Below are 15,159 nucleotides of genomic sequence, written 5' to 3' on the forward strand. Positions count from 1 at the left end.
AGCATTCCAAACACTATTGATGTGACTTATAATGAATAAGTGCAAGCCTCTTATGAATGTTTATGACTAATTATCTAGCCTATCAGACAACCTCTAATATCTGATTACTTGTATCGTTGCCTGTTTTAAGATCCATCACTTCATATTATCACTTTACCTGAAGAGAACAATAATAACTTATGGTTCTTCATGGTTTATTTGAGATGGATTAGAAGGCATGACACTTTAATTAAAGCATACAACGGTGACTTATGATGTTGTATGGTTGATTTTGAATGCATTAGTCACACAAAGTGTTAATGAAATTTACAGATAGCCTGTTAGTTTTTTAAAATCTTGCCTATCAGATACTGTCAGATATATATAGGCTATCTATGTTTTATGAGTGCATTACAATTCCTTATGAGTAGCCTACCCTTATTATTTATAATGCACGAGTCATAGAGAGTGTTACCATTTTTACAGCATTTTGTTCCCATGCCAATGCAAAGCCGGCTTAAGTTCCAGGCTACTGTCCATTTCCACCCCATGAGGGGACAGAGAGAGCATGTGGCAGAGCGGGCATACAGCACCAGCGCTCTCTCTCTCCGGTTGTGTCTGAGTCGGTGCGGACCGCCCGGTAATGGGATCCAGCCTGCGGTGAGAAAATCAGCCTGGATGCTGTAGGCGCACGGAAGGGGTTGACGCGGGTTTAACCTTTTCTTCAACTCCGAATTTGCTGGTAATTAGATGGCGTCTGTGGAAAATATGACGACCGAAAATACTCCAAATGATTAAGTCTCCAGGCAGGACGGGACTCGGAGCAGATACGCACGGTGATCGGACCGGGCTCAGTGCCGCAATTAACCGGTGGAGCCGCCCAGCATGTCCCGTTGGTATTCTTAGAGGACCATGGCTTCATTTTGATTTGCTTAATCTTATGGAACAGTGGAGAGCAAATATTCTAAACATGTGAAGTGGCAACACAAACAGGACAGCTTCAACTGGTTGATGTCTCTTTTTCACATCGGTATATAGAGCTAGACCGATATAGATGCTATTGTTTGCATATATTGGGCTGATATTTAATTTCTGATATTTAGCCTAATTTCGGATACATGAGGAGGTTCCTCCCTGACCACAGCTGCATGACAATTGATTTTCTTTACACATTTGATTGATTCATTTAATTGTTCTATGTTTTTGTAAATTAATTAGGCTATTCATTTAAAGGCCTAATATATCCCAGAGTTTGCCTCTAAAGGAGCTGCTAACCCACCTACAATCATTTCATTAGTCTGGGTTTCAATGGAGAGTTTTAGTGTTCCTTGATCTAAATGCCTTCTCAAAAAATTCTCGGGGAAACACAGAATACTTACAATTTTTTGGCATGAAAAATGGTCAAATTTAAAGATATTGAATATCGGCAGAGAACAACAAATCATGATCTTGAAATTATATGGTTACATTTTTTTTTTTTTTAAATCAAAACTGGGTTATCCACATATTCAGGATCTTTGAATGTTACTTCATGCTTGTGTGGTGTTCTTTTTTTTTGCCTTAAATCTTACAGTCAGAAACAGTTCTAAGAACAGTTTTGCCAGCCGGTATGTCAAATCTTAGATATAGTATTGCTCAATATCTCAGAAAATACTGGTATCAGTATCGGCCTTCAAAACCCCATATCGGTATAACTCTAGTATATAGCTGTTTAGTTGGGGAGGCAAGAGTTGGGGATGCATCTGTAAATGAAATCTCTTATATCCATATCACAGTGCAGAGTGTAGTGGTGGAACATATAAAGATTATTATAGATGTGAACATCATGTAGGGAGACAAGAAGATACAAATCAGGATCATGTCTTCAAGTCAACTGATGCATTTATTTGGAAGCTGAACTATAAACTCAAAGGATTTGCATTAAATCGCATAATAAACATTTCAAAATTTCAAACATTGCAGATTTCAGCTCTGATAAATTAGATTTTTTTCTCAAAACAAACTCAAAACCTTTTTAGGCCTAAAGAGAAGTTACAAGATGCAACTAAATGAAGTCAAAAGTAAAAAAAAAAAAAGCTGAATTTTGTCTCATAATGTCTTGTTTCAACACACTCCTTTGGCAAGTCTCTCTCAAAAAAATAGAATACCTAAACCAAAAGTGAACGTAATTGCTTTGTCACATTCCTGTAACTACCTCAGCGACCGGGACTGTGGCAGTTTGATCAGCTTCTGGGGAGCAGTTTTTCGAGGGAGGACACTTCTGAGTAAACCGGGGGAGGGAGGAGGATTTCTGGGCGAGGAGGAAGAGGAGGAGGAGGAGGAGGAGATTTATTTCGACAAAACAGATGTGACAGTTTGGCGATCCCGAGCGAAGACCCCGCGGTGGGGAAGCATGTTTCGCACACCTGCACCGAAATCCACTCCAGAAAGCTTCAATAAACAGCTTTTCCCCGTTCGACACAGCGAAGCCGCGATTTGTTTCCCCCCTCCCTGCAAAACCATCACGCTTTGTGTTCCCTCTTCTTCACATCGACAACGTCTCAATAAAGAATCTCACTCAATTCTGAATCAAGTAAATCAAGCCCATTTTTTTTTCTTTTTTCCTTGCAGCGATCCAAAGCCTTACGATACGACTTGGGGCAAAATAGGCGTTTATTGAATTATCAAGCGGTGATGCAACTTGTCTACTTTTTGGCCGTGGCTGTCTCATCTCCATTCATCTAGCTTTCTTTCCATAAGGCCACAGCGGTTGCTTTAAGTGGAAAGTTTAGTCTTTGCCTTGTCTGTTCCAGGAGTGAGAAATATATGACTTTATACCTGTCTTTTTGAAGGAAAATCCACTCTAAAATACTTTAACAGGTTCTATTAACAATGCATTTCTGGGTCCACTTTGTTGTTTCTGTGGTGTATTTTTCTTATTCTTATTGATAACTGGCCAATCGTAGGCGACGTGACGTCATGTTGAGATGTTTCCAGCAGCTACAATGGAGTTTGATAGCAGAAAATGACGCAGCAAATGTCCAGTTTTGGTGTCAAGAGGCAGAGATAGATCTCTACAGACAGCCTCAATAGACCAGAATGCAATGCAGCCGCAAGACGTTTGAGTATAAGTGGTGCTAGACATTGTGGGAAATGTAGGACACCGCTGAGTGAAGTAGAAGTAGACGAGGCAGGTTGAGGGAAAGTGGGTACAGCGTAAAAGTAAATGAGAACACTTCATCACAAAATGACTCCTGGAATGCATTGAACATCACAGACTGATATCTAACAGTGCGAGAGGATCCGAGGCAGGACTTTCCCTTTAACTCAAGTCATTGCGATGTAGATCCACCGGACTCGTCTACTCCCGAAGACATTTCGTGCCTCGCATGTCGTCTGTGGTGGTGTGTCACTTGGAGGACGGGCGGCCCGTGGGGTCGGACACCTCTGTGTTGACCTGGGCGGCGATGCTGGCGGGCGTCACGTTCAGGTGGATGTCGTACTGCTGGTCCAGGCCCAGGTAGCTGTCGCTCATCAGGTACAGCGTGTAGATGCACCTGGAACCACAATGCACACGGGTCAGGAGTCGGGACAGAAGCCTGCCACTTTGCACTCATGTAAGAAAGCTGCTATATACACTGCCAGTCAACAGTTTGGACACACCTGATTTAATGTACTGTGTTTTTCATTCTCTTAAAGCCATTTTGATCTAAAGGCTTCTGCTTAAACGCTTGAAATTAGTTTCTTAGACAAATATAAATATGCCTATGCATGAACTTTTTTCCAAAGCCTTTGGCTTTCCATCGGAAAGGGCGGCTACTTTAAAAAATCTAAAATATGAGACACTAAAACACTTTTTTGGTCACTGCATAATTCCATTTGTGTTATTTCATAGTTTTGATGTCTTTACTAATATTATAAAATGTGTAAATAGTAAAAATAAAGAAAAATGTGGTGTCCCCAAACTTTTGACAGGCAGTGTATTTTTCATTTCCTTTTAACTTGTGAACACTTTGTACTTGTGTAAGAAAGCTGCTATATAAGTAGTTTATTAATATTATTAATATTATTAATTATTATTATTATTTTTTTATTTTTTGGCGTTAAATCTTAGAACAGTTTTGCCAGGCGGTATGTCAAATCTTCGACACTCAATATCTCAGGAAATATCGGTATCATATCGGTATTGGCCTTCAAAAACCCATATCGGTCGAACCCTAGTATATAGCTGTTTACTTGGGGAGGCAAGAGTTGGGGATGCATCTGTAAATGATCTGCAAATTTATATGCAGGATATCCACATATTCTGTTTATGAGTTCACGCATGTAAACGTCATATCCTGTTTACAATAACCGGGATAATCCCATATCGCGTGTATTCTGGCATGTAAACTAACACCGCTATTGAACACAGTGGGAAAATGACACAACGTTAGACTGTTTCCATGTATACAAGTATGTAAAAACACTGGTTACTGATTGCTCCATGTAAACACCAGATCCCCACTAACACCTTAGCTGGAATAAGGCTGGATATTTGGAATATGAATGTGCATGGACATCTTTGAGATCACTTGGATTCATAGGGAATAAACAACAACATGCAGTTTTCAGTGGGGTCATTTGGCCGGATGAGAACACTGCGAACAAGCCAAGATCTTGTTAAGAGGGAGGTTTCTCGCGACGCTTCCAAACCAAGCCTCAACTTTTATTTACGACTCATGATCCGACCGTGATCGACCCCAACTACCGCAAGCTCTGTGCATTATGGATGAAACACGGCGGGAGTTAACTTTTATTTATAGTATACCCTATTTTTTGTTACAAATCTCTTTCTACATATACAATCAGCACTTCCAAATTCCCAGACTTTCCCTCTGGAATACACCTCTCCAAATTCCCTGATATACCAGGAACCCCACGAGCAGTTGGGACCTTGTACAACAGCGGCTTACTTTCCGGTCTTCTCCGGCGTGTAGAAGGCGACGGACACGGACGTGTGGTTGCGGACGTATCCGACCCGCTTGACGGCCAGCAGCTCCCGGCGCTCCACCTCGCCCACAACCAGGAACCAGCCTTCGTCCTTCACCTTTGGGAACCTGGGAGCCTGCGCCTTACTGTCCTGCTTCCTCTGAAATAACAAGGACACACAGCTGATGAGATTTTGTCTCTCTGACCCAAATCTGAGAATATTTTTATTGTTAGATATGATTTTCTCCAGATTTCCATGACTATCTGTATTGTAGGTAAAGAGATAACAGTAAAACTATGATCAAAACAGTCATTCTTCTACATTCTCTAATTGTGTTAACTTCTTTTAATGAAATAATGCTGAAGTTTAACAATTCATCAATTTGCTGGTGGACCCTCTGAAACCCCCTCAAGGACCCCTGGTGGTCCCCCGACCCCACGTTGAGAACCACTTGCTTATAGCATATTACATACATAGCAGCACTGCTGATACTGCCATTTATTATTGATAGGGCTGATAAATTGAATTTCTTCTAAAATGTAAGATTTCACTATATCACTATACATCACAATATTGTAGCAGTGCATGCAAACTAATAGATGAAGAACCCAGAAGAACGTTCTCTTTATCTAAATTCATTTGCATACGAGAAAAGGATTATGGGAGTTGCGTGAAAAATGACAGCTAAGGTGAAGATTTAAAGGTTAGTTAAGAATTCAACCTTAGTATCTTTTATTAATTAGATACTGCTAAATAAATAACAGACAAGATTTGTTTAAAATGACCTGTACCGAACTATGATGTAGTTTAATGGTGTACAGTTACACATTATTATGAAATTTGACCTTAAACTGTATCTTAACTGTGATTTTTTTTAAAAAACTTTTTTCATTGCAGCTTCAAAACCCATCAGTATCCACTTCAGCAAATACAGAAATGCATAATAGAGGAACCCTTGGAAGCAAAAATATTCAATGTTGCAATGGATGTAGGAAATTAATTTTAGTGATGTACTACATGTACGACATGTCAACACGTGTGTGTGTGTGTGTGTATTCCCTATGAACTATACTGACCCTCTGCTGGCCCATGTTGATGCGTCTCAGTGAGACCTGGAGGACGTACTCCTGGTCGGCGTGGACATCCAGCCAGCTCCTCCCCTCCCGGAGGTTCCCGCCTGCCGCAGGCAGGGGGCGCTCCGTCTGCTCCCGGCTGTCCTCCCACCAGCCCTTCACGCTCGTTCGCACCTCCAGCACCGGGAGGTGGCTGAGGAACGACCAGGCCTGGGGGGAGGGAGGGAGGGAGAGGAAGATGAGACGAATTGAGGAAAAGAGAGGAGAGGAGAGAACGGAGAATGAGGAGGAATTCATGTTACTGTAAGTATGTGCTGTGGGAAAACAATGCTCACACAGGGCTGCAGTAAAGACCACATAAGTCATGTCCCAAGTCAGTCCCAAGACCAGGTCCAGTCAAGTTCAAGACAAGACCAGGTCCAAAGGGAGTCCCTTTGAACCTTCAACCTCCAACTAATCAATGCATAGAATGTTGTCTAATCAAAGCATAGAAGAGAACTGTTACAGTCAAAGGTGTGACCAAGTCAACTTTGCTCGAGTCCCAAGTCAGTCTCAAGTCTTGAGGCACAAGTCTCAAGTCAAGTCTCAAGTCTAAATGTAGATTACCAAGTCAAGTCCAAGTCATTAATGTCAAGTCTCAAGTCTAAATGTAGATTACCAAGTCAAGTCCAAGTCATTAATGTCAAGTCTCAAGTCTAAATGTAGATTACCAAGTCAAGTCCAAGTCATTAATGTCAAGTCTCAAGTCTAAATGTAGAACAGCAAGTCAAGTCAGAACAAATCAAGAGTACAGTATCAATTTAATATCTTAAAGAAAATGAAATATCTAGGACTTTTCAATGCAATATGGTTTTAATAGGATAAAAAGTTGGTAAGAGCATCATGAGTTTGATTTCTATAATCAGTTTCAACTTCAATAAATTCAATTATTCCATACAAATTTAAATTCAGTCGTCTGCTGGAACAAATCTCATCACTTTCAATCTAAGTCATTTACACAAACACAAGATCTCAAGTCAAGACTTTAGAAACCTTTTCAAGTCATCAAAGTACAAGTCAGAGTCAAGTCCCAAGTCAGCAGAACCCAAGTCAAGTCAACTCTCAAGTCTTCTCTTCATGCATCAAGTCAAGTCTCAAGCAGTTAAAATTGTGACTCAAGTCTGACTTGAGTCCAAGTCATGTGACTCGAGTCTCCACCTCTGTTTACAGTACAGGTTTCTACAAGCAAAATTGCTTGTTTGTATTGCTGGGGAGAAAATAAACCAAACATCATTAAAATTACTAATTTTTAAAAAATATATTTTTTAAGATGGTGGGAACATGTTGAGTGAACATCCAATAGCTGCAGAGACCAAGACAGGTCTGAGTCAAAAAAGGCATGAGACTGAGACAAGCCCAAGACGTCAGAAAAGAAAAGTTTTCAAGACTGGACTCAAGACCACTAAATCGCACCAAATTGCACCAAAAATCTCGGAAGACAGTGTACATCCGGAAGTGGATAAAGTGTCCAGAATTGAACGCGATTCCGTTATCATATTTATTCATTTGATTTTAAAAAGCGTCAGGTAAAAAATTTAGAAATTTAGGAATCTACCAGTCAAAAATGTCATTTTCCATCCTGCATATGAACAGGACGCTGACGATGAAGGAGGTGAGGAAACGTGGCGGAAAAGAGGACAGAGGGAGCGAGCGCTTTAAGTGGGAGCTTTGTGTGAGATGGACAGCTCTGTCAGCTAAGTCTCTCTGCTGTTTGATAAAAGCTCGATTCACTCAAACAGACGCTACACTGTGGTCTTAGGTGCCTCTTAAGCGTTTTCATGGTGAATTTAACATCTGGTTCCAATGGCAACCCAAACGCTCAAACTCAGAGGAGGATATAAGGCATAAAAAGGAAAAAAAAAAGAGGTGAAGGAGTGGAGGGTGAGATAGAAGGCAAGACAGCAAGAGAAAACACAGGTGCTAGAGGTGTGTGTGTGTGTGTGTGTGTGTGTGTGCATGGCAGTGTATTGGGGGACGGGGAGGAGAAAAGCCTCTCTGATTCACCCGGCAAAAGCTATTTATGTGAGGATTACTCTCCCCGAGCGAATCAGACGGGAACACTGCTGCACATCTAATTATTTAATTAGAGAGGCTGTCGCACCGCGGGGGGGCGGGGGGAGCAAAGGTGGAGAAGGAGGAGAGCGGGGACACTGATTGGGCGAGGCCGTGGGGCCCGCCGCGGCGCCCGGACACTCTCATTACTGCTGCAATTAGCACTTAGATTGGAGCTGTAAACCCTGTCAATGGAGCTATAATTGGGGATCCTGGAGGTATCTGGGAGCGCGGTGGCAAGGCTGCCGCTTGCAGCACGTCACACACACACTGATGATGATGATGTGTGTGCGTGTGTGTGTGTGTGTGTGTGTGATCTGCCCATCTAGATATGGGAATAGCCCATGTTACAAATGTATGAAAATGCCCTAAAGAAAAGGGGCTTACAAGCTGTTTTCCGCTTATTCCTGTAGTGAAAGAAACGGTCAACAAAGTACATACTTGCCAGATTTAGAGTGCGGACGCTCAAATTCCCAATGTGCTCTTGGTGCGATGATGTGTGTAACGTTACCTGCGCAACCTGACCGGATTGGAGCTCCTGGCCGATGATGGCACCGAACGTACTCTCCCTTCCCTCGCAGGCGGCGATCAGCTCGGGAAGCCCTTCGATTGGCCCGTGGAAGCCACCTGCTCCACCCCTCTCGTTCCTGTTGGACCATCTCCTGTGGAGAGATGTGAAGGGGGGAGGGGGGTGAGGAACGCTTGGTCACGTGACACCGCCTCAGCAAATCCTACCCCGCGCATTCCTGCTGTCCGTCGCTACGGGGACCGCGCGTCCTCCCTCATCCCTCTCTTACCATTTTTATTGAGTTTGCACAAAATTATTCCTCGCTGCAGGGGACGGGCTTGGAAATCCATATGGTGTGTGCATGGAAAAACTACTCCAGATTGCTTTGAACGCTCGCTCAGCAAGTCCTCTGTCTTTGTGCGTGCGTGTGTGTGTGCCCCCGTGTGTGATAGGTAGGGGGTAAGGAGGTTTGAATGTAACCGATGACGTTTGTTGACAGTAATAATGTTTGCTGAGTTCCATAGTTAAGGGTGGGTAGGGTTAGCAACGGTGTTAATCAGAGAAACACACCGGTGACTGTGGCTCCATGCTATCTGCTAACATCGCATACAATACTGCAGCCAAATATTAATAAAACACGACGAGATGTAATGTTCCCCGATTCTAAGCGCAGCTGGGAGAGCAGGGAGGCGGATCAGCCATCTATTAGAATTGACAGACATCGTACCTGCAGTGAAGTGATGACGTTTGCTTACCTGAACAGATAGAGGTCCTGTTGTTCTATATGTGGCAGAGTCAGTAACGAGGAGTCGTGCAGCCAGCGGCCTTGGACGATCATCTGCACCAGGTTACAGACGCTGAGAGCTGTCACCAGCCAGCCCTCGTTGGCGGCTACGTCCAGCATCGCCTGAGGAGAGGGAACCGGGGGGTGGGGGGGTGGGGGGGTGAAATGAAATCTAGGGCCGCAATAGAGAACAGTGTCCATTCCCTTCAAATTGAGATACTATAAAACTGTGTATCCTATGGATGAGAATATATACACATCTTCTATACAAGTCACAGTCATTAGAGTACATGCTGAACACGCTGTAACCATGAATACCAAAAATCTATTTATACTGGGGTTATACCGATGTATCAGGCCGATATTGGCCTTTTATTACAAATTGGAGGTCGTCCAGTCAGTGTGGTCCACCTCTAATATAATGGAGGTTCCTCCTTGACAACAGTGAGTGAATATGAGCTGAGTGTGAGAGTTTTAGTGTCCCATAATGGTCTAAATGCTAATAAAACACTAATACATAAAAATGGTCAGATAAAGATACTTTTAAAGATACTGTATGTTGGCTATCGATCCAAATATATAAATTAAATCCAAAAATATTAGCATCACCATTCAAAAAACAATATTGGTCTAACCCTAATTTATACATACAGTACAGTATAAGTATGATATTCTCTAGCCAACACACACCACCTTTTCCTACTTGCTCTGTGATTCTCCCTCTTCTCCCCTTCAGTGAGGTTGGAGTTTGCTGAACGCAGCTGCTCTCCAACAAACTTCATTAATCTAAAAGTCATTTCTTGAGAGTAACTATGACTAAAAAGGACCTTGCGTGCACAGACGAGGCCGAGCAAAGTTAATCAAAATGCTAATGCAGTACAAATTAAGGGAGTGATTAACATTTCACAGTAGCTGCTTGAGCAAATTGATGACAGAATGTGGCTGAAGTCTCAGCAGTGCTCCGGTCCAACAGATAGAGGCTGAAATGACGAGAACCGTGGCAACAGTTAGTTCATATTAAAGGACTTCCGCGTCCAAAGCTGGCACTTTTCAAACATGTTTGGTAAAGCCGTATATCGCTGCTGTTAGACAAGAACCTTCCAAAGAGTTTGCTTTTCAGGCATAATGAACAACACCTCAGATTTTCAGGTTAATGTTAATGCAACTTGAATGTATAAGTTCATGAGCCCTACTTGCTGAAAGACTGAAAGACCACAGGAATAAACATCTCAAAAATGATGCTTGGAGAACCATTGCATCCATCATTGGGTCAATGGTAAGGATTATTGTTATGCTGTTTTTATTTATTTTCAATGAATGCTACCTAATAAGTGCTTGCTAGCTAGCCATGTTAACTCATAAAAACAATGTAACGTTATGAAAGGCAGTGAAAAATATATTATTTGCCTGTTTAAAACTTTGTTGCTGCAGACCACCACACAGATGTAATCGCCTCTCGCACCAACCACAATACAGCGACACATCAACCAAGTGTTGACGACATAACGTCACATCAAGATATTTCCAGCGCAGCAACAATGAAATTTAATGGAAGAAAAATGTCAAAACATCAATGGTAAAAATCAGGTTTTGGTGTCAGTCCCTCAGAATCAAAGAGTGAGGGCTTCTTTCTAGAGGCGCCATTTTGCACCAAGAGACGTTCAACAATCATACAGGGAGAAATCCATCGTAGAAGAGAGAGACCAATATCTCCACAGACAATAGCCTCAATAGACCAGAATGCAATGCATTAGCAGGGAAAGCAAGGAGAACAAATACTGTATGTACACCATGTTTCATGCCAAATTGGTGTGTGAGATATGGCCATTTAAAATGTTCAACATTCATCTTAAATAATAGAATAATAGCATCCCCATCGGGCCAACTGGGTTCATACTGTTAATTTTTTCTTGGCTGTGATCCTTTGTTTAAAGGCCCTGACACACCAAACCGACGTCAAAGAACCAGCGGCGACGAAGGCCGACTGTTGCGTCGCCTCACGTCGCCTGCGTCTGGTCCAAAAAGTTGCACTTGAACACACCGCAAAGACTACAGCCGACGGCCAACTAGCACGTACGTTCTGCGCATGCGTGAGGGGAAATAACCATATGTCTTATAAGAAGTTGCAAATGGCACTGGCGTTGTCAGCCCTTGGTCTTTTGGTTGTGGAAGAAGAAAGGAAGAGGCGGAGGCGAAAAATAAATAATACCGCACTAAATGGGTGAAATCATGAATAACGTTACTCCAGCGACAGGCTCAAGGGGCTTTCCCGAACCTGTGTCGAGGGTTTATCTGTATCGATAAATGAAACCTCCGATTTTAAAAATTTCGCTCGGCTCTTTCCTGTTCAGTTCCACATGTTGAAGGAATTTATCAGTCCAATCATCCAGAGGCAAAACAACGAACTATCAATCAGAGTGATCTCTCTCACCGACGGGCTCCGACGCCGATTCAACATGCTCAATCGGCCGAAAAGACGCCGACAGGGTCCGACTAGTGCCGACGGTGCGGGACACACCGCAAAAACTAGGGACACCGACGCTTACCGACGGCCCGACATTGGCCGACGGCCGACCGTCGGTTTGGTGTGTCAGGGCCTTAAGAGTAAAATGTCCAAAAAACAAAAACATACCAAAAGTGGAGCTACAAGGTTTTGACTGGACAGCAGCGAGTTCCAGATTGTTGCATAGACATGAATAACAAATCAATCAAACAAAAACCATGAAAAAATAAAACACCAGCAATGTTCCAGTCAACAGTAGCAGCAGGACACCAGAGAAGTAACCACGTCCACAAGCCGTGCAATATCACTCCCAGATACGCAGCATGGAGAATCACAAACGCATGTGCCCACGCACACACACGCACACACACACATGCACACGCACACACACACACACACTTAACCTCACACAGTGGGCCCATTTGCTCACAGAACCATCTGCATGGACAATGTTAGATAGAATGAACTTTGTATTCAGTAGAGATGGGCACGAATAGTCGAATCCTCCATTACCTGAAATGGAAGTTAAAGACTTTTGACATCTAGATATTGTTTTTTAACTGTCCCATATCACAAAATGACCATAATATACAGTATCTGCACAGCTTGAAAGGGCTATTGATCAATACCAAGTGTTGCTGTTGGGAAAACTTGGTTCGGATCTGTATGGAAATTGGTGTGCGTGCTCCACATAAAGGTTCCAACATGATTACCGAGTTTCATAGCGATTGGTGAAACAAGCCATAATGTCACTTTCAGCGATGACGACCAAACTTCAGACTTTGACTAGGACATGATCACAGAGCATGTGTACAGTAATTACTGTCGTTGCCATATTCTTTTCATCATTACAAAGACCTTTTGTCTCGACTCCCCTGATTTTGTCTGTTGTATTTACCAGCTGGTGGTTAAGTGTCTGGTGGAGTCCCTGTTGTCTCCACTGAGGTCTATGTGGTTCTTTTGTGTTGTTCTGTGGTCCAACCAAGCTGCCTGGTCTCATGTCTCTGAGCTGATTTACAGGCCGGTGCTGAGTCAGCACACATCAGGGGGAAAATAATCACCATTTTGCAATGCGTGATTCATACATGAAATAAAAGCAAGGAGCTCTAGGACGTGTTTTTTTGTTGTTGTCCAAGAATGCATTCTTAGTGCAAAAAAGAATATGCATAAATCTGCCATGATCATATTTCTAAGGAGTTTAAAGGCAGTACAGAAAACTGTGTAATCTGAAATAAAATCAGATATTACAAATTAATTAGTAATTAGTGTATTTACTTACAAATCTTACAATCTGACTATCTTCCAAACTAGGTAATCAATTTCTGGATAGCTTATCAAGCATCTACTGGCTCTCTCATAGAATATATATTCAAATTCGATTTATTATCTTTTTATTATTTAGTATTATTCAATACCGTTTCTTGGTTTTGTCTATGTTGTCCAATGTAACACGTTTTCTCTTTTGTCCCTGTGTGTTGTCAGTTGTTTGTTAGTTGTTAATGCAACATGTCACATTCCTTGTACTCTTGTGCTATGATTCCTTGTGAATTCATTTTACATAGCCTACTATTTGTAAAAATGTCCAATGGCTTTCTGTATAAGTGCCTGTTTTACAACAACGAAGCATCACTGGCTCTCTGGCACTGGGTAATAGAATGAGAATAATCCTTTGTACCACACTCATATATGTTGATGTCAACATATGTGTTGAAAAGTAACACAAATGTGCCTCGTCCCAACAAAGACACAGGGCTGTGCTGAAAATAACTCACTTTCTCAGAGTGCATATGGAGAAATGCTCAAGGTTGGGCTTCCAGGGCAGAGCCATGATGTGATGTATAGACAAGCTGTGCGTCCACATGACAACAAAAACACCAGGCTGTGGTCAGAGCAAGTGCATTTCTGTCATGTAGTGCAGAAGGCAACTCCGCTGAACTGCAGTGTCGCCTAAACCTCTCATCTCATGTTGCCTGTTGCTTTATCTCACACACTCTTATTAGCACTGTAATGATTATTCAACAGTATATATCTGTGTCAAAGTTGTTCTCTCACATTTTGTTTGTTTTTTGAAAATGGCTGATTCTGAGGATGATAGGCCCTCAAGCACGCACTCAGAATACACTAAAAGTACAGCAAAGTGTGGGCATGTAGTAGGACTTTGCTTATTACAGCTGTACAACTGGCTTTACCTGTGACAAGCAGCATAAAAATAAGACTTCTGGTCAGAAATTTCAAAATAAAACCAAATGAAGTAACCCATTTTTGAGTAATTCAAAGTTCCAGAATGAAGTAAAAGAATATATGAAAAGAGGAATCAGTACTATATGAAAATACTTAATACAAAAGCATATATAAGTTTCCAAAAAATCCTCAAAGAAAGACCCAATAGGGAATGCCTGCTATCTTGAAAAAGCCCATTTTAACCCATAGCTATGGCACATCTGTTCCTAAAGGCTACAGAATCAGAGTTCCCATAACAAAATCAATCGATTACTCGCTAGAATAACCAATTACCACAATAATCATTAGTTGCAGCCCTACATCTCATCATCTGCCCAGTGCTGAATCCCACCTGACAGATCCGGATGGCGTTGTCCAGCACCGTCTTGGTGTCGGTGGTGTAGTCGCTGCAGGGCAGCTGGGCGTGGCTAAAGTGGGCCTGCAGCAGCAGGTGGGTCTTGGTGTGGGCGCTGTCGTAGGAGTGGGGGTTGACCTGCAGGGGGAGCTGCTGAGCCAACTGGCTGTTCAGCTGGTCCTCGTTGTGTCTGACGGGCAGCTCGGCATACTCCTCTGCATCCTGAGAGACAGAGATCAAAAGTGAAACAGGAAGTCCGAGCCCCGCTGCGGTCAGACTCTTATTTCAAGCATCTCTGCTCTAACAGCTGCATTCCCCTCCCCGGCCCTTCTGGTTTTCCCCACTTGGAAATCAGCCCCCCCTCCTCCCCGCAAAACGCTGCGGGAGAATCCTTTGACCGGGCCTGCTGACCCGGAGACCTCGAGCACCTGCTTATAAAAACTCTACAAACGACAGAACGTCGGAGCGATGCTTTGATTTCTCGCAACTCTTTGAAGTCGCTTAAATTTCAGCGAATGCTAAATCCTGAATGACAAAGACTCCCTCATTTCCCATTGGCCCTAGGAGATGCATTAGGTCACGGGTAAGTAAAATGATGATGGTCCATCAATCTCCTCTTTGTGCTGAGGCTGTGTGTTTGGCCTTGTTTGTGGTTGTTCGATAGAGAGATGCGCGGACACGCATGGCTCCTCTCC

The 15,159-nt window shown here is 42.7% G+C and overlaps 1 protein-coding gene across 1 annotated transcript in view; it reads right to left on the minus strand.

The window, feature by feature from the left end:
* Nucleotides 1-1,871: 1,871 nt before the first annotated feature.
* The window catches only part of ascc3 (activating signal cointegrator 1 complex subunit 3), a 134,114-nt gene continuing 120,826 nt past the window's right edge, over nucleotides 1,872-15,159 (minus strand). The window contains exons 37-42 of the mRNA XM_071902063.2: nucleotides 14,462-14,686; nucleotides 9,358-9,509; nucleotides 8,606-8,756; nucleotides 6,007-6,213; nucleotides 4,914-5,089; nucleotides 1,872-3,515 (exon numbers count right to left, since the gene is read on the minus strand). Of these exons, the coding sequence (XP_071758164.1) occupies nucleotides 3,368-3,515; nucleotides 4,914-5,089; nucleotides 6,007-6,213; nucleotides 8,606-8,756; nucleotides 9,358-9,509; nucleotides 14,462-14,686 (1,059 nt within the window). The 3' untranslated portion in view covers nucleotides 1,872-3,367. The remainder of the gene's footprint in view (nucleotides 3,516-4,913; nucleotides 5,090-6,006; nucleotides 6,214-8,605; nucleotides 8,757-9,357; nucleotides 9,510-14,461; nucleotides 14,687-15,159) is intronic.

Source organism: Centroberyx gerrardi, chromosome 12, assembly GCF_048128805.1.
Source record: "Centroberyx gerrardi isolate f3 chromosome 12, fCenGer3.hap1.cur.20231027, whole genome shotgun sequence".
Lineage (NCBI taxonomy): Eukaryota > Metazoa > Chordata > Actinopteri > Beryciformes > Berycidae > Centroberyx > Centroberyx gerrardi.